General features: G+C 42.1%; 1 protein-coding gene across 3 annotated transcripts in view; it reads left to right on the top strand.

Moving 5' to 3' along the window:
- The window catches only part of ST6GAL2 (ST6 beta-galactoside alpha-2,6-sialyltransferase 2), a 57,062-nt gene that overhangs the window by 19,292 nt on the left and 12,917 nt on the right, over nt 1-24,853 (top strand). For all 3 annotated transcript variants that reach the window (XM_039389617.1, XM_027716753.2, XM_039389616.1), the window contains exons 2-5: nt 11,498-12,497; nt 16,911-17,008; nt 20,060-20,161; nt 21,251-21,425. In XM_039389617.1, coding sequence (XP_039245551.1) covers nt 11,555-12,497; nt 16,911-17,008; nt 20,060-20,161; nt 21,251-21,425 — 1,318 coding nt within the window. In that variant the 5' untranslated portion in view covers nt 11,498-11,554. The remainder of the gene's footprint in view (nt 1-11,497; nt 12,498-16,910; nt 17,009-20,059; nt 20,162-21,250; nt 21,426-24,853) is intronic.

Raw genomic sequence — 24,853 nt, 5'->3', positions numbered from 1 at the left:
AAAACATATATACTGTTCCCATATAGAGTTCCTTCTGCTTTATTGGAATGGAGAATTTGGTTTAATCAATTCATCAGACTGGGTTTGGTGATTGACGGGTTTACTAGTAGTAGCAAGTTTCCTACCAGTGAGTGTGGATTACCAGCACTTTGCTGTACTGCCTCCTGTCCTAACATTGATAGATAAGAATTTTACTCTTTTACTAGAGCAGAGCAGGCACAACAGAATATTTTGCACAGATACTGAAAAATTTGAAGAGTTTGGAGTAGATTGAACATAGCTAAGCTCCAGAAAAGGAGTCTCGTCACTGCTCGGCATCATTTATGATTGCTGCTAGTATATCTGTTTGCATTTTTATACCCATCTTTAGCATGAACTTCAATGCATTTTTCTCCAGCTGTTTCTCCAACAGTTAAAAAACCTTCCCCACCTGATGAAAGTAGGAAAATTTTGCTTTGCTTGCAGTCATCCTGTGTAGTATACTCTGTATCTGCTATAGAAGTTTTAACTGTTATTAAAACATCTCTACTAACATAGTGACTAGAAATATAGATGTAAATCAGGAAATAAAAGCAAGAATCGTGAAAATGTTAGAAACATTAAGCATTAGTTTTTACATCAGACTAATTTTTTCCCCCGATTTATTTAGTATCTGAATGGGATTGAAGTAAGTCTAAACCCCATCAGCAGAATAGATTTGAAAGGATTGGGTGTTGCTGAGGAATCAGTCTATGTTAAAACAAAGATTTCTTTTTCAGAACAGTCTCTTTTCATGTTGGCAGAGACAACTTTCGTCTGATTGATTTAGGGCAGTGAATTGGCTTTACTTTATTACTTGCTCTGTGCCTTAAGCACTTAAAAGATGCAGACAAGGGTTGGGGCTGTATTATCCTAGGCAAGGAGGAAAAATCACATAAACATTCATCTCCACCCTTGTGAACTTTTTTTCCTGATTCTCCAAATGGTTGGCTTGAATGTTACCAATAGCTTTTCTAAATGGCAGACAGTACCACTATGAACTCATGTTCCCTGGGAATGCCACAAACCTGAAGAGAAGCAAGCACTGTCTCAGAAGACGCTCCCTGGGAAAGCAAGTAGGTGGGTGTGCTAGGGGAGTGTGGGCAGACCTCAGCTACTCCTTGCCACAGCTGAGAGGGGGTGTTCCCATGGATGCTGAATTGTCAGTGTGCAGCAAGGGGGAAGAGGAGAGGAAGAAAACAAGTTTCAGATGTTTGTGACATCTTCCTGAGAGGACAGCTATGCTCTGTGCCAGGCAAGAGGATGCACTTTATCTGCATCTTCTAAGCAGAGTGTGCAAAAGACAGGCAAGGGTTTACATGTCTCAGCTACTTAAAGGCAATCTTAAAGGGTATTCTTTTAATGAAATCAGGAATAATTCAAAGGCCTGCCTGTTGGCTGAAACCAAGAAGAGACATAGCCATCAATTGAAATACTAGGCAGTATTTTAATGAAAATTTTGATAATCCCATCTGTTGAACAACAGAAGGAAAGGAATGTATTGCATGTATACTGGTTAGCTTCAGGTTTCAAAGTCAGTATTTAAATTGAGACTTTACTTTAGAGGCATGACAGAAACCTCTGCCAAGTATCTTGGAAAGAAAAGTATTTACTCTTCCACAGATTCATCTGTAGTAGATCTCAAAACACAGGGTTTCAGATTTTGTTGTCTTTTATGATGGTGAAAATGACCATCAAATGGTAATTCCATAGTTACATCCAGTGAGGATGGTCTCAGAATCTTATCCCATCATTTCAACTTTTATAACAAAAACAACGAATGCAAATAATCTTGAGAACTAGCCAGCTGTCTCCCTTCTCACCTCAGTTTCTCGCTGTTTTAATGGTGTCAGAGATTTCAGAGACCTTAATGTTTTTTCTGCTACTTCCACCTTGTTAAGCCAGTTGTATTTGTAGGGAATGAATGGCAAGTGCTGGGAGAAAAGGCTATGAAAAATCCAACCAACAACCTTGCTTTGTAACTATTGCTCATACTGGTTTCACAATGGTAGTTGTTAAAGATCCTGTTTCTCTGCAAAATTTCCAGGCAGGTAGAATTCAGGTTCCAGTGGTTCGTGTCAGATTACAAACAACTGTATCCCCTACAGAAGAGATTTCTGTTGATCTAGTCATAGTTTAAGCTAATATTGCCCAGAGCCATGCATAAAACAGTGCCAGAACAGAGAGAAAAAAAAGAAAAAAAAATACTAATACCACTTTATTTTGCTTTATGAAGCCAAACAAAACATCCCAGCTAGTGTAAGTTGGCTTATTATCAGCATAGTCATGTTAAATATTAAAATATACAAAAAGGGGGGGAAATTATTTCAGTCCAGGAAACTTCATTTTTAGATTGTAATGTAACAAGGGCAAAACTGACTTCATACTTCAGTTTGGCAGGCCTTCTTCCACGGTGAAATTTTTTTTTCAAGCTTTTAGCCTAAGGCAAATAAGTGCATAGAAGGCATGTTGTTTGTATGTATGTATGTAAGTATATAGAAATGAGACGTTAACAAGGATGATTTTCTTAACGGCCTCCTACAATTATTTTGCTAACATAAAACAAATAGAAATTGGCACTGAGATACAGCTGAGAAAAAAGTAGCAATTTGTTACAATTTGTCCTATTTTAGAGTTTTTAAACAAGGGCAGGCTTGCTTGTTTTGTGGAACAAATGTAAAAAGACAAACTACAGTCTAATAAAGAAATTAGTAATAAAAAGGAAAGCAAAACTGTGCCTACAGGCTTAGAAACATACAGTAAGAACATATTGGCAGATGTAAAATATACTGCTATATTGAGATCTGGATAATCAGAAGTGTTACTTTAGAATAGAAAATGAAAATTCTCCAAGCACTTCTGCCTGGAAGAGTTAGCGAATTTGGTTAAGTTTTTTGTGATAGAATTGAAACAGACCTTTTGTAACTGTGCTCTCTGTTCATGTGTGCGTTAGCATAAATGTTTCCTTCTTTCAGGATGCAATTCAGATTGCCCTTTTTCAGTGCAATTACTACTGTGTTAAGTTCAAGTGATATAGCATCTAAAAACATTTATGGAGCAAAGAAAAGAAGCCTTTTATTCTAACCTTGCCAAGAGCAGAAATAAAATGAGCTGTTGTGCTGGAAGTGTAGAACTGCATGAGGATTTGTAACGTCCTATTTCTCGTGGTTTAGTCTTGTATGCAGCCTGAGATTTGTGTGATTTAATGAGACTGTGATTTGTTTATCCTGTCAAGCTTTAAATAAAAAACCCTCAGAGCACTTCCTTCCTTTTTTGAATTATGTGTTTTTGCAAGTATGGTATCAAAAGCTGTCCCTTAAAAAGAGGGAGGGACCAAATACAGTTATGTTTGTTGGCTGGGTTTTTATTTCTTATGTTTTATTAGACACTGAGTAGTACTATCCATTTCTCTGCATCTCTCTGTCTTGTTTTGGGGCATTAAGATGTTCTTACCATCCTGTTTAGTTACACATGACAACAGAACATAAGCACAGGCTGCTTCTGAACTCTTGCTAGGGGGAATGGGATTAAAATCTTATTCTTTGGGCAGGGAAGAATAAGTCCCACAGAAAGCCAGGCTGTGCTGAAGATGGGTATAAACCCCTGCTTGTGTTGTGGGTCCTAAGGCACCATCTGTGCCTGTATTTTGGAGCATCTCTGTGTGGGGTTTGAAGTAACATTCACAGGGGAAAATATGTGCAGCTGTATTGGGTGCTAATTCATTGCAAAGGTCAGTCCAAGGGTGATCTGGTGCAAGGGATGTGCTCCATCTACAAGCAACAGGGTCAGTGCCCAAGAGTCCCCTTTCCCAAGCACAGGGTTGGCAGGAAGCAGCACATTAAACTGGGATGGACTGTCCAGAATAAGAGGGAAAGACACAGCGCAGGTCCTGCCGCTCAGGCAGACCTCCCACCTGCTGAAGGAACGTGGTGGCCTCTTTCCCATTTGTTGATTGGGAGAAACAGGGTAGGATGCTCAGGTCCAGAGCCTGCCCTCAGCAGTAGAAGGCTCTCCTGGTGCTTCCCCAAAGGGAAGGATGTGATCGTTCCAGTGAAAGGAAGTTTTCACTTCCAGTTCTCACCCCCATGGTGCTGAGGTGTCCCTGTTTCTGGCAGGTATTGTTTTGCTCTTCCACTAGCACTATAAGCATAGTTTATTTTAGTCTCTCTGCCTTTCTATCCTCTATGCTGCCCTACAGGCGGACTTTTTTCCCATCCAGTCCAGTGCCACAGCCTCCCTCAGCCCTTGCTTCTTCCTTCCTGTGTTGTGTTACTCACTTTCTCCTCATTGACCTCACTGCAGCAATAAAACTAAATACCTTAATAAGGTGGTTATGTATGAATGCAGGATGCACAAGTAAGTGATGGCCATTAGTCTGGTCACCTTGTTTACACACCTGGCTTTTATCTTCAGCTAGCTTGATGTTTCAGCCTGCACAGAGTTTGGCTTTGCAGGACCTTAATGGTGATCAGATCCTCTGGGAACAACTGCAGTTCCTCTGCAAGCTGCAGTTTATGTGAGGGAGCTGCACAAAGGTAGCACAGAAAAACCACGTGCGGCTCTGTGGTTTGTTCTGCAAGAGAACTGCTGAGGTGTTAGAGTGGAACCAGCGAGGATGGTGTTTGTACAAAGCTGGATTGTATTCAGTATGCCATAACTGTGCAGTGGCATACTGAATTTCGCTTTGGAAAAGTGACTTGCACTGTCTTTGGATATCTGCGGTGGTTTTATACTGATGTAGATGAGTTGATTCCCCCTCCACCCCCCTGCTGTTTGGATCAAAAGGCAGTGCTCTGGCAGCTGAAACGTGAGCAAAACCCATCCAAAACACACTGGTAGATCTGCAAGGGTAGAAAAGATACTTCATCTGCTTCTTTACTGTGTGTGAGGGTATGCTAGGGACTGTGGCCAAAGTGGTGATTTCTGCACCCCTGTCCATGGTGGAACCAAGCTCCACTGGCATTTGCAATAACTTGAAGCAGCCTTGAACCTTTGTGTCCTGCTGTGAACAGGGCCAGGACATGACAAAGGTATGGCAAGTGCAAATGGCAAAAACAGGGGTCAGAAATAGAAAAGGCTGAGTGCAGGGAGTATGTGGCTATGTGAGGGCCTCCTTGAGAGGCCGTGGGGGGTGATTTGAGTTACGTTGTGAAAATTGCTTGTTTTCAGCATAACTCTGTGACACTGCTGCCCCTTTGTAATTTTGATTAAAGAGCCTGGAAGTAATTTACACTGAAGTTGTACTGAATTTCACATGAAGTGGTATGTAGTGCATTTCTGTAGAAACCCTCAGTTAGAATAACGAGACTGTGATTGGCTCATAACCAGTCTGGAAGAGACAAAGAGGTTGAGTTGTCTCCCCTGACTTGAAATCTGGGAGGAGATCCTGGCTGGAGTGGTGAATCTCAGGGAATGTCAGAGTGAGAGCTGCTGTCATGGCTCCTGAGAGAAGCTGCTGCAAGTTGAGTAGGTGGAGGTTGTCCCCCGAGGTGCAGTCAGTCACTGCAAAGCCAGGTTTTCTCTGACCATTGCTGCCATGTTGAACGTTTCCATTGGTGGTGGGAAAGTCTATATGTGAACGCTAAGAGCTGGTACAGCTATTTTTACTTCCCTTCCGTCAGCCCACACTCAAATAACCTGTTGTGGTCTCTGGACTGTGCAGGTGGCATTGTGGGCTGTGGGAAAGTGATAGCTGGCTTTGATGCTAGGCAGCTTGAACTTTATGGTGGAGGGTGGAGAGTAGATATCAGATGCATAGAAGATAACTTTGACCTCCCACTAAAACCCAGAGATTGATGCATCTAAGCCCCCAGTCTCCTGCAGAATAATCTAGGACACGTTCCTTGACAGAAACCCCACTGAGCATTTCTCCAGCTGCCAGGTTGCTAGCTCAAGTGAGTTTTACTGCAAGTTTCACTATATTTGGCAATTTTCTTACAGCCTAAGCTCCTGGAAGTGGGTCATTAGTAAAAATAATAATAAAAAAAAAGTCACTCCACCACCTCCCCTTTTACTTGAAATCCTAGGTTTTATTAGGGGACCTGAGAACAGGCACACTGTCTGCCTGCATCCTCAAAAGCAAGAACCTGAGACTGTGCTTTCCAAATGTCCTAGCTTGGGATGCCTCGTTTAGTGGTGATTCAGGTTAGCAATACCATCATTTGAATGCCTAATTTTTCCTAAGTATATAACTAAAATAGGTTTAAAAGGCAATACTGGAAAAAAAAATCCTGCTTCTTTGGGTTTGGGTGTTTTTTCTTCACTTCAGAAGACATTGTTTTAGGTTGCCACAAATAATACTATGTGCAGCTTGACTCCTCTGAATAATGTTGAAGGAAAGAGCCAGATTTATCCGGACTAAGAAGGAAGTTGTCCAAAAGAGATTCATTAATTAGGAGGCATAACCACAGCCAATAAGACAAATACCCAGGCCATCCACAGACTAATATACACCGTTTGGCAGTCACCACTCCCCACAGCCTGTCTGTTGCTGACTACTGTGTGGCTTCCACCGCAGAAATGATGCGATAACACTAAAACCAATTTGGCACTCCCTACATGAGAGGACGAGTGTATTCCCCACCCTGGAAATGCAGCCTCCAGCCGTCTTGCCCTATGCCAGAGGTTTCTTAATACGCTGGAATTAGCTGACTGAGAGATGAAGCAAACTAAAGGAGCATTTGCTGTCTGTTCAGGCCGCCTAAGCTTTCCATCAAGTAAACCTTGGTCTGATTCTCAGCCCTTTGGGAATGGTTGCCCACGGCTAACATTTGCTACCCCAAATAACCCTGAGGTGACCTTCTCGCTGTAAAGCTGCAGCCAAGAAAAACCCTGTTTAACATAACAGTGCACATCTTAGCACATCAACTTGAACCATCCTGACCTCTGAGCTGCCAGGGTCTGTACAAATTAATTTTAACAATAGACAGTGTTGAAAGGAAGGAATGTTTCAAAGGAATAAAAAAAATCTCCCTCATCCATCTCTTCTCATTTAAGAAATAGTCAGGAGGCCTACTTCAGAAAAAATGAAAAGTGCTCCTTGTTGCAAAACAATGGGCTTTATAAAGGGAGAGGGAACTCATTGGTTTCTTGCATCTTAGCATAGCAAAATGAAATTTCCCACAAGTGGGTGCCGTTTCTTGAAAATCAGCCTTTAATTTTCACTGGGGAATTGCCTTTATTTCCTGGGATGCATCAAAGATACCACTAGGGTTTGCCTTTCTTTTTCATAGCTGCTGCTAGTATTTCTCTTAAGCAAATAAGTCTCCCCTTTCTGCCCACTTCACTGGTTTGTACCTTGTCTAATGTTTTCCGTGGCTTTTGTGCAAACAACCAGACTGGGTAAGAAAAAAGCTGTTCTCCATATGGTAGTTGGAACTGAAATCAGTTAATGATTGAAAGAGCCCATCAGAAGGGAGATATGTAAGAAAATGAAATCTTCAGCCTCTGGGGCAAACAGGCTTATTATTTCTGCTGAAGAGGAAGCTGGGTTGGGTTAAGTCTTGGGTGTTTCCCCCAGGGGTAGACTTATTCCTTTGGTCCTCCTTAGCAAGAGCTTTGACTCCAGCAGTCTCCGTTGTCTGTAAGTAGAGAGGATTATTATGGCAGGGATGGTGAAGCTGGAATGAGAAACGTTAATGATAATTTAAAAACTTGTGTAGAATTGCTTTAACAGTTTGGAAGCTGTATGATGAGCGTAAATAAGAGAGAGATGGAAGTTTATTCCTGAAGCATCCAGTGAATTTCAGTAATTGCACCCATGAAGCCACCTGTTTTTATTTATTTGGCCAGTGTAATTCATTGCAATCATCATTTCTGGTGTCCTACACAAATGTTTTTTTCTTTTCAGTTGAGATGTGCTGCCTTCAGCAGCACAGGGCGAGAATCCAAGTGCATCCCCAGGTGGTAAAGAGGAATATACCCCTGTGAGCAGCGCAGGGGTCTGCTGCCAGCGGGAGGGTGGTGGGGAGCATGCGAAAGGGCTGCCCTCTCCTCCCAGACATTCTCAAAGTCAGAGACTGTGAGGTGTGAGAAGCTGCAGGGGCTGAGGGGGAGAGGACTGGATGTTTATAGTAGAGGGAGATAAGATAAACTGATATTTCTCTGGACTTAGTGCAGCTTTCCACACACAGCTTTCAAGATCCTGTGAGGTTGTAGAAGTCCTCTTGCAACTAATACAGTAATGACCTTGAATTCATTTCCAGCTCAGCTGTACTGCTGGAGGACAAGGCATTTCTTGTGAGCAAAAAAACATTAAAGCAGCACAGAGATTTGCCTGCATAGCTCTGGTCTTCAAGAGATTTGAGTATCCTTTTTGAGGCCCCACTTGCAACGAGGAATTGCAGATAAGCTTCTGTGGTGGCTAATGTGTAAAGTTTTTGGATTTATTCTCATTGGTCCCTCTCCTTTTGCTTGCAGTGTTGACAAATATACTGTTGTATGCTGTTTTTTATTTTACACAGATGATTTTTTTCTGCACAAAGAAGGTAATCATATGCATGCTTATATGTCCGTGCTGACCAAGATGAGTGTGCTTTCATGACCTCCTAAGTGTTGGGGGTGGGGGACGGAAATTAGTTTACCTTAATTTAAAAATAATTAATAATGCATCTCAGTCCTTTGTCAGATTTTAACCTGAATATTGAATTTAGGAGTCCTGACTAATTTTTTATGCTGAGGCAGTCTGCTGCACCAAACACATGCGATCACAGACAATTAGAAAGTTTTGTCGTCTCGCACCTGAAGTAAGACTAAACCTTTTGGTTTCTTATCAAAACATTCTGTTTATAAGATACAACAAAGCTTGGGAAAAAAATGAGAAAAACATGAGATTTTGTTATGGATTATCTTTAAATTGTGGCTGGACTTGTTACGTGACTCAATAACTCAGAAAAATATTAGTGACCTCTTCCTTTATAACTTTGACTTCCTGCAAGCTTATCTGTTAAAAAGATTATGCAAGATGCTACCATTGCAATCCTGTAAGAAATGTATATTCAGCAGAAGAAACATCTGACTGAGCAAAGGCTAACTTACACAGTGGTTTGGAAGCCACGTGTTGAAAAGTGCTTGGGAAACATATCAGGGAAAATGATAACAAGGGATGGAAGCAGTTCAGATGGGTGAAGAATGCTGATTTAAAAATGCAAACCATCTGAACACTGATGAGTGGGCAGGTTGCAGTAAGTTCAGGGCAGACCTCACTTGCACAACAGCCATATATTGTAAGGCAACTCCCACAGGACATCACCTGCAGTGATTTAAAATTAGAAGAGGGGGGAGTGTCGAGGTACTGCAGAGAAAAATCTTGCAGCAGCAGAGTGCAAGTAGGAAATGGGTTAGTTGGAGTAATAGCTTTCTCCCATGTGGTTTCTGTGAGCCAAGCCAAATGTGTGTCGAGCACTGGGTTATCACAGTTATGATTTTTTTTCAGTGTATTAGAAATGAATGTGTTTGCAATAAAATTGTGTCATCCAAGTGTAACTTTATGAATTCTCTCTCTGTTTGGACGTTGCCTTGAGCCAAATGTTCTAGGCTTTTTCTAGATCGTTAAAATAGACTGTGTTTGGAAATGTAATACTGCAGTCTCACATTCTCAGGAGGTCAGCAGAAATGCTAGCCTGAATTATCCCTGTTAATACAAAACCTGCAGTTTGTTCTCGCCTCTGCATTGTGGTAGGCGATTTCCCTGTTTGTGCTGAAACAACTGGCTGTGTGACCACACTGTGGTGGATAAAGGGGCTGACCCAGTTTAAAAAAAACCCAACAAAACAAAACAAAACTAAAACAAAAAAACTCCTCTAACATGTATTTCCTCTGCTGTATCAGTTTACTGGTTCAGTTTGTAATATGCCAGCCCCGTACACAGGGGTATTGGCAGCGGCAGAGGCACATTGCAGGAATATGGGACAGAGCGGGGAACATCTTATACTGGTGTTATTACTGGGGTTTTTTTTATGTGAAAACACAGCTTTAGTTATAGCTTTGATCTAAACTTTGCACTTAGCTTTGATGTACTTCAGCAGCTTGCAGAAAGGTGACAGCGTATGGTGACTGGGTTTGGTCCATCGTGATGGTCAGGTGTGGGCAGGCAGTGTGTTATCAGAGGCGTGTAAGCTGTGTGTGCTGTTCAGATGTGATATGATGAGGTGGTGGCTCCTGAGGCACAGGCCGGTAGTGAAAGCCAAGCCTGCCCCTACGCCCCTTCTCCTTTCCTAATCGCATCTGGCTGGTACAAGTGACTCTTAAGTCCCACCATTAAGAGGCTCTTGAAACAAATAGGGTTAGAAAGAAAACTTCAGAAGAAGGGGCTTCTTTTTACATTCAGATCAGTTAAGTGATCTGTCTCTAATTAGTACACTGATTTACACTGAAGTGTAGCAACTGAGGCTGATGATGACTATGGTGCAGGGAGGTGAATGGTAAAGATTTATGATAGGGAAGGGCTGTACTTTCTTCAGTCAGCTTTGTAACCGATGCCCACACCACTTGATTAAGAAAGTGGGTTCATGTAAGGGTTTAGCGTGCTTGATGGTCCAGCAACGTGTTAGTGTATTTTCCTTGGAACACAGCCCCCTTGGTCAGACCTTATTTCATTTGGACCATGCATGCCTCCACTAATGCACAAGCTGTCCAAAACCCCCAGATATTAGTAGAGCACAGATTTCCAGGTCTAGTTCTGGCATTCTCTACCCACCCCCTTTATGTAAATCTCTATATTATCCTAAAGGAATGTGTTTAGATAGTTGTGCCATCCATTCTCCTTTTTGGAAAATACAAACCCCTCAGACCCTGATGTGCAGAACTCCTTCATTCCAACTCAGTGGGCATGCAGCATCCAAGCATCCATGGCAGAGGTACAGCAGTCATTCTTACTTGAGTCTGGTACTGGGCAACAAATAGCCACTCGTGCTGTGCCAGTTCATACCAGCTGAGGAAAAGGTTCCCCTCTGGTAGAATGCCCCCTTATGCCCCCTGATGATATCCACAGAGCACCATCCTTTCCAGGCTGTGGGCAGAGGATGGCTGCCAGCTTAGAGTTTGTCCCTGCCTAGTCCCTCTGGGGACAGCCTTGCTCACAGTTCCACTACATAAGGACTTTCAATGGCAAAAGAGAAGACAGCTAATATTGTTCCCACTGTGCATGCAGCCAGGCATGGGTTTTGCTTTTGCTCTCTTAATGCTACACTGGGTACATCAGAAGCAGGCAGGCACATGATCTCCCTGAAGGCAGGATCCAGTGTTACTGTAGAAACTGGCCACCAGCTTCTTTTGTAGCTAGCAGCTGTCACGGTGTGGTTACAGCCAAAGCGTGTCACTCCTACAGTGTCTGCAGGCTCTGGAGTTTGTTTCTGCTACTGAATCTTCTGTGCTACAGCTTGGAGATGAATTCTGCACCTTCTATCAATGTGTGTTAAAATATTTCTGAATTGTATCTATTTTTAGAACAATTTTTAATAGTACTTGATGTTTTCTACAGGTTTCATTTTCCTTCACCAATACTTCAAGGCACAGAGGAGCTGGTAAAGGCATTGCCATGAAACCTAACTTGAAGCAATGGAAACAACTCATGCTGTTTGGTATCTTTGCATGGGGTCTTCTTTTCCTGGTGATGTTCATCTATTTTACAGATAGCAACACTGCTGAACCAGTTCCAAGTTCCTTTTCTTACATTGAAACTAAGAGACTTCTGCCCCTTCAAGGCAAGCAGAGAGTCATCATGGGAGCCATTCATGATCCATCATTCTCTGAAACCATTGATGGGAATGAGGTACTTCTTAATGAAGATCTCTTAGGTACATTTAAATCAGGGACTGGAAGTTCTAAGAAATGGACTGTATTGGAAGATGCCTTTAGAAATGAAGATGAGTTTTTTCCATCCCAGTTAGGAAGAAAATCAAAAAGTGATTACCAAGTGAATGATGATTATTTATTTGCTGCTGGTCAGCCTCGGTCACACAGCCACCTTCAAGAGATAGAACAATTCATCTCAGCTGACGTGAATAATGCAGAAGTAAATATTTTGCAGAACAACTGGAGCCATCAGAGAAGAATGAGGAGAAGGAGCATAAAGCATAGGAGAAGCCAGATGCTTGATGAATCTGATGACTGGGATGGGCTGTATTCTACAATGTCGAAATCCTTTCTTTACAAGCTTTGGAAAGGGGATGTCTCATCCAAGATGCTAAACCCTCGACTGCAGAAGGCGATGAAAGATTATTTGAGTACCAATAAGCATGGGGTGCGGTTCAAGGGGAAACGAAACTCCAAGTTGACAGGAGACCAGCTATTCTGTGAGCTAAAAGAAAGAGTGAATGTGAAAACAATAGATGGCAAGGAGGCTCCATTCTCCACTCTTGGATGGGAAAAGCACGTTCCCCAAATTCCACTGGGCAAATTATATACACATGGCTTTGGGAGCTGTGCAGTAGTTATGTCTGCTGGTGCAATACTGAACTCCTCTCTAGGAGATGAAATAGGTGGGTGAAATGCATCTATTCACGTGTATAAATATGTATATGTGTGTGTTCGTGTTCATCTTTCAAAAGGTTCATTCTCCTCAAGCATAGATCTGTAAAGTCTGGTTGTTCTCTCTCCCCAGAGTTGCATGAATGCAAACTTATGGACTTAGTGAAGCTGTTCCTTTTCAGGACAATATAACTGAAAACAAAATCAGGCCTGAAGTCATAATTTAACTTTAAAAAAACAGTTATGCTTTCTTGTCATATTACAGCCTGCAGTATGAAGGAGGCACTGGTGTCATCAGGTCTGCTGTATTCAACATTTTTCTGCAACATGCGTTTATTTTTAGCAGATCAAAGTCTTATTCAGGTTTTATTCTGCAAAGCAGTGTTGTACTGGTCTTTATTTTGCAGTGGCTCATAGAGGAATTGCTGTTATATTGCTGTCCCAAACTGAACTTTGTCTCTATGACAAAAAGCAGTAGAGTGTCTTCTTCATCTCCTGCATGTTTAGAGTTCACAGACATAAAGAATTCACACCCTTGTGTAGCTTCATGCACTGAGATCAAGTCCCCGGACCTCTTTTCTGAGACTGAATTTAAATGAGTTCAAGTACCTTCACCCATTGTTTTTTCATTGCTGCACTGAGTCAGTGAACTTGCAGGTTTGCCGAGATGTCAGTGTCACTCAAAATTCCTCACCTCAGGGTGGGAGTTTTGTGGTACCTATTCAGAAAAGGATTGTGGGGCCATAAAACTAATTCAGGTCAGTTTTTTTTTTTCTTTTTAAAAATGAATGCTACTACACTACTGTGTTATCGTCTCAGTAGGTCTTCATTTTAGTAGTACATGTGCAGTATGCTAAGTGGGTTGAAAGAAGGGGGAAATGTATGTCTAAAACTTGTTTCTGGAACAAGAAGAGTTATCTCCTTCAGCTCTTTATAAAAACCTTTTGATGTTCACTCATTAATCCTTGCATGTTCCAGGACTTCACGTCACAGTACTTTATCACATGGTATCACCTCTATGACACAGATGGGTTTCGTACAGGTTTCCTTTAAATCTCTGGGATATGTTAGATCTGCTAGTGTTATCAAACTATTATGCTTCCAGCATAGCAGAGGTGCCCGGCTGACCTGCAGCTAAAATCACACCTGGATAACCCCCAATTTCACATGAAGAACGTGAAATTCTAAATTCACTAATTTAGAAATCTTAGAGGTGAAAAAGCTTAACAGTTCCTCCCTTCTCCAACATGTTATCCTTGTGTGAAACAGAATCTTCTGTCAGTGTTCCCTGGTACCCAGTTTACACTAGTATGGATTAGTGCTGTACTGGAGAATCCCTAGCACGTTGTGACATATTTACATAATTTTGTATTACAGCATGCTTCATGTCATATTTGCACATTCAGGTGCAGCCCAGGTATGGACTTTGATGCTTGACATAGTACCTGGGCTCTGCTCACTCCTGTGTGTACCCATTTTCTTAGGAAGATTCTGGGCACAGAAGCTTATGCCATTTTCTACAGAAGAGCTTTTGATTTAATTGGGAAATTTTCATCTGATGCTGCCTAAAGGGAGGAGATGGGGTTTGATAAGGCCTACACTAGATCCACTAAATCAGGTTGCTCAGGGCCCCATCAAACCTGGCCTTGAACAGTTCCAGGGATGGGGCATCCATAACTTCTCTGGGTAACCTGTCCCAGTGCCTCACTAACAGAGTTTATTCTAGCGACTCCTCACTCGTGGTTTCTCGGAGAGGGTCTCAGTGGCATGATCTCCCTTCAGAAGGAGGAAAGAGCCACCAAGTCTCCTCTTTGGATTCCAAGGGCGAAAAGTGGTTTATTTGAAACTCCCGTGGGCTTTTAAGGTCTCTGGGGGAGGGCTTAGAAGGAGGAATGTGATTGGGCTAAGGTCTGGGGAAAAGGGCTTGAGGGCTCTGCTAACCAATTGGGGATACAGGAGGACCAAAGTCCAATAACAAGCCAGGGACTGGGAAGAAGCGGATGAGACAACCAATAATGCCTGTGCAGGGGCGGGGACCGGTTCGGGGAGGGGAGACAACATGGCGCTGTGTGGGCGGGGGCCGTGGGGGTAGGGGAATTACATAGTCCAGGGAAAACTGTACAATAAAAACGTGAATCGTCGGTGTTTTTCCACTCCACTCGATCCTGGAGAGCTGCCATTGTGATGGACCCGCTTCTAAAGTCGTTCTTTCCAGGATTCATAGTATTTACATTCTCCCACACCTCACCACACTCACAGTACAGAATTTCTTCCTTATATCTAATCTAAACTTGCACTCTTTCAGTTTAAAGACATTGCCCCTACATCCCTACATTGCCCCTACACATCTTTGTAAGAAGTCCCTCTCCAACTTTTCTGTAGGTCTCCTTTAGGTACTGGAAACTACTATAAGGTCTCCCTGGAGCCTTCTCCTCTCCAGGCTGAACAACCTTAATTCAGCCTGTCTTCATAGGAGAGGTGCTCCAGCCCTGTCTGATCATCTTAGTGACCCTTCTCTGGACTTGCTACAACAGGTCCATGTCATGCCAGTGTTTCCCACTTAAAATGGAAAACGGAAGCTCCAGCATGTTTGTATTATTGAAGTTATAATTCCCCCTGCAGAGTCCAGATAGTGTGTGTTACAGCTGAGCTCTTGACCGTGCCTTTCCACCTTCTCTCTAATCCTTGAAAAAGTGATACTCTGACCACAGAGAAAAAGTTACGAATGCTCTTTATCCCTGTGCATGCACAGCTGTAGGGGAAGACTGCCCTCTCCCAGACCTGGCACGAGGGCTACCAGCTCTTGGTTGAAAATGCAAGTGAACCTGACAGTTTGGAGGCACCAGAGGCACCAGAGGTGCTGCTCTGTGGACTCAGCCTGCCATTCCTGCTGAGCACCTCCATGTCCACATAGGCACGGCAAAGTCAGCAACAGTGGGGAAAACACTCCATACATGACTTCTGGGTTTAGGGCTGTACACCCTTGGTTGATGACATTGCTGCAGCCAAAAGTCCTTACTTTCAGAACTTAAGATGGGTTTACAAAAAAAGATGGAGAGGGGCCTTGTTATGCAGGCCCCTGATAGTGACAGAACAAGGGGGAGTGGTTTTAAGCTAGAAGAGGGGAAACTCAGATTAGACGTTAGGGAGAAATTCTTTACTATGAGGGTGATGACGCACTGGAACAGATTGCCCAAAGAAGTTGTGGATGCCCCATGCCTGGAAAAGTTGAAGGGCAGGCTGGATGGAGCTCCAAACGACCTGGTCTAGTGCAAGGTGTCCCTGCCCATGGCAGTGGGATTGGAACTAGATAATCTTTAAGGTCCCTCCCAACCCAAACCATTCTATGATTTACTCTCCAAAGGGGAAAAAAGGCATAAGAAAGCAGCAGCAAAGGACTCGTCCCTTCATAGGCCTTTAGCTCCCTCTTCCGTGTTCCTATTAGCAACACAAGCAAAAATGTTAATTTATTTTCCACCTTTTGCCCTCCTTTCCCCCACCTCTCCGACTATTTTTAAATCATAGAATCAGCTCGGTTGGAAGGGACCTCTGAGATCATCAAGTCCAACCCTTGATCCAACACTGCTGTGGTTACTAGACCATGGCACTGAGTGCCACATCCAGTCTCATCTTAAAAACCTCCAGTGAAAGAGAATCCACTGCTTCCCTGGGCAGCCCATTCCAATGCCTGATTACCCTTTCTATAAAGAATTTCTTCCTAAATGAAAGTAGGTATGGAAATACTGTGCAAGTATAACACACACTCCCATCGTGATCATGCTGTTTAATGAGAGAACCAGTTATTTTGGCATCACTGGGAAGTAACAGGGATCTGTGATCAAACCCCAAACTTCTAAGATCTTTAAGATGGTTTTTGTGTGTGAGCAGATATGTGGGCTGGCTTCCCTACAGAGGCTCTTTAAGACTGAGTTTGAGAATAAGTACATGGTATGATTAATAGGCTTGGGGTAGTCTGGGATTTTCAGGTATTACAAAATACTGTGAAACACAAGCTTATAGTTAAGCATTGTTATTCATTCAAATGTGCAATTAGATATCTTTGTAGTGTACATGCTTTTGCATGGAATAATTCTTTGTAAATTTTGTGATAGAAGTAGTGAGCAATTGTCTGTACTGGGTGTACTAATAATCTTCCCACATTAACTTTATCCAATTAAGAGAAGTACTTAAGTATTGCAAGCTAAATTAATAGGCGGTTCTGAACTTGTTTTTTACTGGATTTTACGTTAATAACATATGGCAGATGCAAGAGGATTTTGTTTGCGCACAGTAGAATGTTTATCATCCTTAAAATATCGAGATTAGGAGAAATGTGTAAATTTTGCACTGGTTTAGATAATTTGTTTTATTTTACTGTTCTGTTTACTAAGAAAAACAAGTTACCCCCTCATTTATGCTCCTAGATTCTCATGATGCCGTTTTAAGATTTAATTCTGCTCCAACACGTGGCTATGAAAAAGATGTTGGAAATAAAACAACCATGCGGATCATTAACTCTCAGGTAAGATCTTCCTTCTGTGAATTCAAGTCAATGTCACTTCTGTACAATATGACATTAAATTAATAACCTCTGAGAAAGCGTTGGGTAATCTGTGAAGCTGCTAGTGATTCAACAGTCATGATGTAGAGAAGGTAAAAGTTTTCCCTTACAGGGATGTTCACACTGCTGTCAGTGTAGAGTGATTGCGGTAGTTACTTGATAGCCTCATTTCAAGAAGTGGTTTGTAAAGTTTCTCATGTGTCCTGCATCTGCAAAGGCTCTGCAGGATGCCAGAGCTGTCAGTATAGAAGACCTTTGTCACACTGTCTACAGGATCTTCACAAAATCCAGGCTGTGGTGATCCCAAAGCTCTTTCCTCATATTTTCCAGTTCTCCAATTATTTTCTTGCTGGAAGCCAAAAGAAATGGAAACTGAGTTGTCTTAATGTGTAGCTTAAGTCATCATTCTTCAAAAATTTAGAATGAACTAGTAAAGAACTTTAATGTACACTAATTATTACACATTAGGCGAGTTTGTTCATCTGAATGGAAATAGAAAATGGGATTTTCTGCATATGGGTGTCAACAAATAACCGTGCATTGAGCTACAGTGACACCTTATGGTTGAGAGTAGTTTTTCAATTTTGAAAAAGCTATTACCTGAATTCCAGTCTTGGGCAAACCAAACCTCTTTTCTCTTCATGAAATGCAGACAAAAAGCAACAACAGAATTACTGTGAAATTTTATGACATATTGAAATGTTTACTTAGTCAACACCATTAGTATGGTTGGCCATGTAAGCATGCTCTGTCCATACTGATTCTCGCTGAAGGAGAACAAAATTTTCAGTTACTGTGATTCTTATGAGTTCATTTTTTTCTTCCTCTTTAGGTGAGTGTGTTCTTTGTGTGTATAAACTCATGTTCTTTGCCATCGTGATCTGGATTAAATACGCCCCCTTTCTTTTGTTTGGGGAAGAAAGCAGAAATATCTTATTCTGGCTTTAGTGCTGAAATTGGTGTATCAGAGAACATGGATTTTCATGTAAATGATTTTACTTTTTTGGGTTTTGTTGGTTTTTTTTCCTTTCCTTGATGGTTCTCTGTTTTAGTGTTTGCCAAAATGTCCTGGTGCTGACCATGCCTGAACTTGTGCCAGGCAAGGAGAACAGTTTAGAAAATTCTTATAATTGACTAGACTCAGTAGGCTCCCTGTAGCAGAAGAGAGAAATGCTCTCAGGGAGTGATCTGAGCTTTGTTAGCTCTCCAGCGAATTCTGAGACATTAAATAGTTAAACTAGCTGCTCTCCACTGCTCAGGGCAGGGCAGACTGGGGTCCTCCTGGGCTCCCAGAGCTGCTGCAGTATGCTGCCACTGGAGTGGTAATGGAGGGTCCCATGGTCTTCTCTTCTGCACTGTATAAGGCTTACTCCCCATAAGAAACAGAAAACAGAGGGCATGCTGAAGTTCTTGCCGGGTCAGCTCACACGGCTTCCTCACAAGTGCTTATATTCCCACCACCTTTCTGCACCTTCAGAGAGGTCAGAAGCCACCCGTGATACTCTGGCCACCTGCTGAGAAACTAGTGTTGTCCTCTCTGAGAGTGAAATCTGCACAGGCCACGTGATGAAAGTGGCTTTCCCTACCAGTACTGAAGCTGGGTCACCTATACAGGTTTACTGACCCTCCTTTCCTCCTTGATGTTGAAAATTCCTATATTCACTTGATAAAAAGACTGCTGCGGCCCACTTCCCTCATATTCTCTGCTGTCAAAGCCCAAAGGACATGAAAGAAGACTATGCAGCCACAACATATATTGTTATTGCAGGAAAAAACTCATCTCATACATATGAATGCAGACTCACTGAGAGCGAAATTTGTGTGAACGCTACGTCCAAAGGGCTCTTGCTTCCTGCAAGGCAAGTAAGAGCTCCTTTGTGTGGTAACTCTGGAACCGAGCTTTTAAAATCTTGACCTTTTGGTCTGTTTACTCTGTACTCTCAAAAAAGGAGTTTACATTCTGAGGTGAAAACTGCTCTGAGAAATGGAGTTGGGGATGCTGACAGCAACATGACTAATTCTGTTCTCGTTGTAGAAGGCTGATGGAAATCATTAAGCTCAAAGTTTATGGTAGGGAAAATATTGCTATGGCAACAATATTGTTTTTCTGAAGAAAAATATGCATAATCAAATACGACTCATTGGATCCTAAAGGGAAATGAAAATTAATATGAATTTATTTGTCTGGAATGTTGATTAGTTTAACAGCTGGAACCAAATTCATGCTGTTTCGACTAGTGCTGAAATCATTCAGCTTGAACCTGCCTGACATTGGAGGTACCAGGGATCAAAGAGATCTGGTTACACATGGAGGGTTCTGGAAGGGGTTAGCCAGCAGGAGCGAAGAGTAAACTTCCAGTGGGGTAGGAGGATCAGGCAGAGTACCAGGAGATGCAGGAAGGAGTTATATGAGAGCAGTCGATTTGCGCAAAATGACAGTTATTTCAAATATAGCCCTATTGTGTGCCTGCTGTTGGAACTGTTTTCTTAGGTATACCAAGCCTGTACAGTCATGGTCTGATTTGCCTTTCTGGAGTTACTTGAAATGAGACTGACTTGCTGTTGAAATGAGAAAGCGACCACAAAGTTGGTAGGGGGTGGGCAGCAGGAAAGACATTACCCTTGGGGGCTGTAGCCCTTCAAAGAAAGCTGCTCTGTGTCTAAGAGGATCCTGCAGGCGGTCTTAAAATAATGTACCTTTCATTTTCAAGTTCCAGAATACAAGGTAATGTTGATATACAATTATGCAGCATCTCAAGTGGTCCCATCGCATCCCTCACAGATAGAGAGTAATTCAGCATACTGCCAATTCAAACTGTCATGACTGCTGTTTATGGTTAAGCTTTTTTTTTATATGTTTTCTTAACAAAACAAGATGCTTAAAATCCACCTGAACTAAAGCAGAACAAATAGCAACCTGGGTAGGACTGTTTATTTTAGATAAGGATTTTGCATTTTTCTGGATCCCACATGCTTTTAATGGTGTCCAATTCTTTGCATCTATGTTTGCAGATTCTCACCAATCCAAACCATCACTTTGTTGACAGCTCCTTGTATAAAGATGTTGTCTTAGTTGCCTGGGATCCTGCTCCCTACTCCGCAAACCTGAATGTGGTAAGATGTCCGCTTAGACCTTTCTTCCCAATCAGTTGAAAGCAGTGGAAAAAATGAATGTATTTACCACTATAGTCTCCTTGTTCTCACTTTTCATGATGAACCCCAGGGTCTGTCTTCATCTGAGTGGAGAATGCTATTTCTTCATGAATTGGTCAAAGCTGGTTTATTGGTCAAAAACTTTTCTGTAGCATTTGTCCTAGAATGCACTGTTCTGAGATGCTAGGATAGATGGATGATGGCGTTTGTTTGAAAAAACATTGTTATTTTCACATAACAGTGAGTTTTCTGTGTTCTTGCCAAGGAGGAAACATTGCTAGATTTCAGAAGGAGGTTTTATCAGGAAAGGTGAAAAATTGCATCCATTTTTCCCCACCTTCCCCTCTGCCTTCCCAAACAAAATACATCCTAGTGAAAATCTCTTCCCCCTTTCTCAGGCCTCATCCTCCACCAGTCTTCCCTTTATGTCCACTGTCACACAGCCATCTGTGCCCTGCCATCCACCCCCTCACCGAGAGCAGCATATGTCCACCTGGTTGTCACTGGGGGAGTCTCTGCTTTGGCTGTTGCTGCAGCTCCAGTAGACAAGTTGATCTGATGGCTTTTGGCACAGGGAGCTTGGAGCTGAGCAGGCTGCAAAGTAGAAACTAAGCCTTCATCTGCTGAACTCCCTTAGCAACAGATGCTAGAGGCTGCCTGCCTCCTACGCAGGCTGCCATCAGTCTGCCTCGTGTGCTGCTGCTGCCTCCGGCAGGGACAGGGACACTTTCAGAAGAAGATTCACCCTCAGGCCCAGATCTCATGTCAGGGCTCTTTGAACCCCTTTTTTAATGTGGATCTGTGAGGGGGAGATAGGGTTGGTTTATCCCAAAGCATTCAATTATTTATTGGGAGTCTATGAAGAAAGAAAACAGAATAACCCAGAGCGAGGAATGCCTTTCTAGCAAAAACATCTACCAGTGCAGGCTGCTTTTGTACCTTTGCTTCTGTTCTGCAGAATCCAAATGAAGCCCATTTATGTTATTGTACATGTAGTGTTCAAAACACATTTGATACTATTAGATTAAAAAACATCTTTTTTCCTTCCAGTGGTATAAGAAGCCAGACTACAATCTGTTCACTCCCTATGTACAGCATCGTAGGAAGAATCCAACCCAGCCGTTTTACATCCTCCATCCAAAGTTTATATGGCAGCTCTGGGACATCATTCAGGAGAACACTAAAGAGAAGATACAGCCAAACCCTCCTTCCTCGGGGTTTATTGGTAGGTGTATCAAAGATGGTCCCAGTAGACATGTTAGATTTTAAAAAAATTAAAAATGCATGCATTGCATGAGGATCAAGTCCATACATGTGTACTGTTTGTTCTTGACGCTCTCTATAGAAACAATGACTAGCAAAAACACAGAGTATGAGAACTAGAAAATAGTTGAGTGAATTGATGTTCTGCTTTCTTGCCCTTCACATCCATAGTATGCATACCCATATCTCTAAAACATTCATATATCTGTAAGAAATTTGTATTATTCCATATTAATTTATGTGTTGAGCACCTACTAAATTCTGAAGTTCTTTGTTGGGATCATAAAGCAGGGATGCATCAGACAACAAGAGAAAGCAGATGGCAGATCATAGAGGATGAAATCAGTGGCAGGCCAAGCTGTATTCCCTACACAAGCCAAGTATTGGGGTTTCTCATGCCCTGTCATGGTTTCCAGTGCTCATTCTGAGCACTTCTCTTCTTCTCTTAAAGCAGTAGAGTTTCGCTGTATTTTTTGGTCCTTCCTTAGTATTTCTTGGGAATAATTTGGCACTGTGCCCACAATTCATACAGCAGAACAACTTATCTGATGCTCGGCAGGTGCCGATCATGAATGTCTAAAGGATTCTAGTGGAGTAGCAAGGCTGAGTCAGAGTCATTCTTGTGCCCGCTTCTAGAGACACAGAGGGCAACAGAGCTTCAAATACCCTCTTCCGCTTTAGAAACTCCATCCTTTCCTCACTGACGTTGTGATATCAGTCTATGTGTTTGCTGCAGTCAGAAAATGTTCTTTTTATACTTTTTACCTGAATCTGAAAGCAAAGACACCTGAGATTGCATCTGATAAGGGAATACGATTTTTGAGCATTTATTTTGGGTTCTGTGTGCAGTAGTGGCATCCTAGGATATTGTGGAGCATACCAAAGGCCTTAGAGAGGGTGCTGAAGCTCTCAGAGGGATGACATGAAGGTGTCTTGGAGATGCCCATCTATGACCTGAGTGGGTTGTGCATACCTGGAACATGAATGGAAAGAAAAAGAGGCCTTGTGTGATGTAGGAGGGTGACTTGGCAGCTGGTTACTTCTTGAAGTGAGATGATTTATTTTTTTTTTGAAACCTGCTTGTGAACATTCATAGGGAGAAGACTGCTCACATGGAATGATCTCACCAGCTGCATTCACATTTTGCAGAAGTGTTTCTTGGAGCAATGAAGTTGTTGATAAAAATAGGTTAACAGCTGCTGATCATAAGAATAGTGAAGAGGATCACTGTACTGTCAATCCGTACTTCCACCATACATAAAAAACACTTCAAAAGCTTCTTTGAAGAAATGGAGTTAATTTCACTGTAAGAACAGAACAGTAATCTTCAATCCCAAATCTAAATGTTACTGACAAAAAAATATCCATCAAGCAGAGAAAGCTTTGAAAATATCAACCATTAAACAAGCAAAAGCATTAACAGCAAAAGCTGTATAGATAAAAATACTCTGGTGTGTACAGATGCAAATTTGCCTCCTTCTCTAGTGGGAATTTTACTTATATTGTTCATTTCCAAGGGGCAATGCTTTTTTGGAAATGCTGTCACTAACTTTCAAAAATACAAGGCAGTAAGACAAGCTTGTTGGGTGTTATATCCACCTCCTGTGATAACTAGCTACTGTTATGATAGATGCATTTTAAATATTTTATTAGGGAGAGGCTTCCTATTTTGGTTACCATATTGAATTGATGTCTATGCATTGCACATGTAACATAATCTAAACTCAGAGGTGGCACAGAAACAGCAACTGTGTATTGTCAAGAGTGGACATAAAGGGCAGGATAAAGCATAGAAAATATAATGCAGCTGGGCAGAAATCTGAAAAGTCACGTTAGTCTTCAGGTCAGGTATCTCTCAATCACTCATGCAGCGAATAATCCAGTTGGAACTGAAGCTAGCAGACACAACTGAGTGCACCTGTATGAAAGGGGTATCCTGAATACTGAGCTTCTACCTAATTCTTATAAAATCTATAAAATTAATTCCTATAGAATTAATAGAAAGATTGGGTACGTGATGGCCATCATAAAATGTATCTTAATTTCAAGAAGGGAAAATTGTTTATTAAATGACCACACTAATAAATTAACCTGTGCTTAGAACAGCTACATGAAGGAAAATAGGCTGCTGTTTAATAGAGGGTATGAATTTTCACAGACAGAGATATGCATTCCTGAATCTAAGCAATTTATAGCATGGACCATAATGATCCTAATATCACAGAAAAGGTTAAAAAAAAAGTTCTGAATTAAGTGAGACACTTTTCTTTCAAGCTTTTTAGCTTCCAGTAGACCCAGTTTACAAAATTGGACAAATATATCAATTAAAACATGGAATAACACATTTTATGTTTTTCAGGAATGTGAAGCATGCTTTAGCTTGGTCTTACATGGTTTCTTCGGGGGGCCCCCTGGTGGTCTGGTGGTCTAGTGGTTAGGATGCAGCACTCTCACCACTGTGGCCTGGGTTTGATTCCCAGTCAGGGAAACTGCCCCGGGCAGATGGAGCTCGTCAGCCCTGTAAGGCCATCCATCTACGAGAAGGTCACTCTAAACAAACCTACGTCCTGAGGACCTCACTGCCACTGTCCAAGCTCGCTCAGCCCCAGCAGATGAACCTTAGGATTAAAGGGTGGACTCAGTTCAGCGCACACTGTGTCTCACCTAAAAAATCCATTGCGCAGGCTCGAAGGGTAATGACCTTTCCCAAATCTTCACTCGCAAAGACTGGCCATACATACATGGTTTCTTCAGTAATTACATTTTTCACCTGACAATTGTATGTATTTCTGCCTCTTAGCAGTATTTTTAAGAAACTGCATCTTCCCAAAGGGAGGATACTTGGTGGAATGTGTGCTCACGGTGTTCTTCTGTAGCAATGAGTCGGCATCCTTCAGCATTGACTGATGTCAGGGAAATCTCTTAATGTTGTTAATAACTGTATTACAGTACTTGAGTCACAACATTATTAAGTCTCTTGGAAAAGGGGCTACTGGGTTATCTGTGGGGAAGAGGTAGTCTCTCACATGGCTTTGACTTTAGAGGAATGAGAGAAAGAGTAGATGTAGGACTTTTTCCCTGGTTTCTTCACCATGTGGGAGCTAGGGAAAAGAATGGGTTTTTTGCATTTCCTCTGAGGTATGGGATGCCCTGTATTTGCAAAAGTTCTGCCTGGAACCTCTGACTTCCCAAAACCCTACTAATCAGCTCTGCACCAGCATGTTGCTGAGGAGAGGCAATAGCATTGTGGTAGCTGGTGGTTGGGGTGAGGGAAGCACAGTGCATGTCCAGCTGTAGAGGGGAGAGGAGAGGATGGGGAGAGAAATATGGCACAGAGCAGGACTGTTTGTGGGGTAGGTTGGTTTTTTTTGTGGGTAACAAAAAAAAAAT

Source organism: Pipra filicauda, unplaced genomic scaffold, assembly GCF_003945595.2.
Source record: "Pipra filicauda isolate LSUMZ 115617 unplaced genomic scaffold, ASM394559v2 scaffold74_size2892960_pilon, whole genome shotgun sequence".
Taxonomy (NCBI): Eukaryota; Metazoa; Chordata; class Aves; order Passeriformes; family Pipridae; genus Pipra; species Pipra filicauda.
Note: the sequence above shows the minus strand (reverse complement) of the source record. Positions and strands in the feature narration are given on the sequence as shown.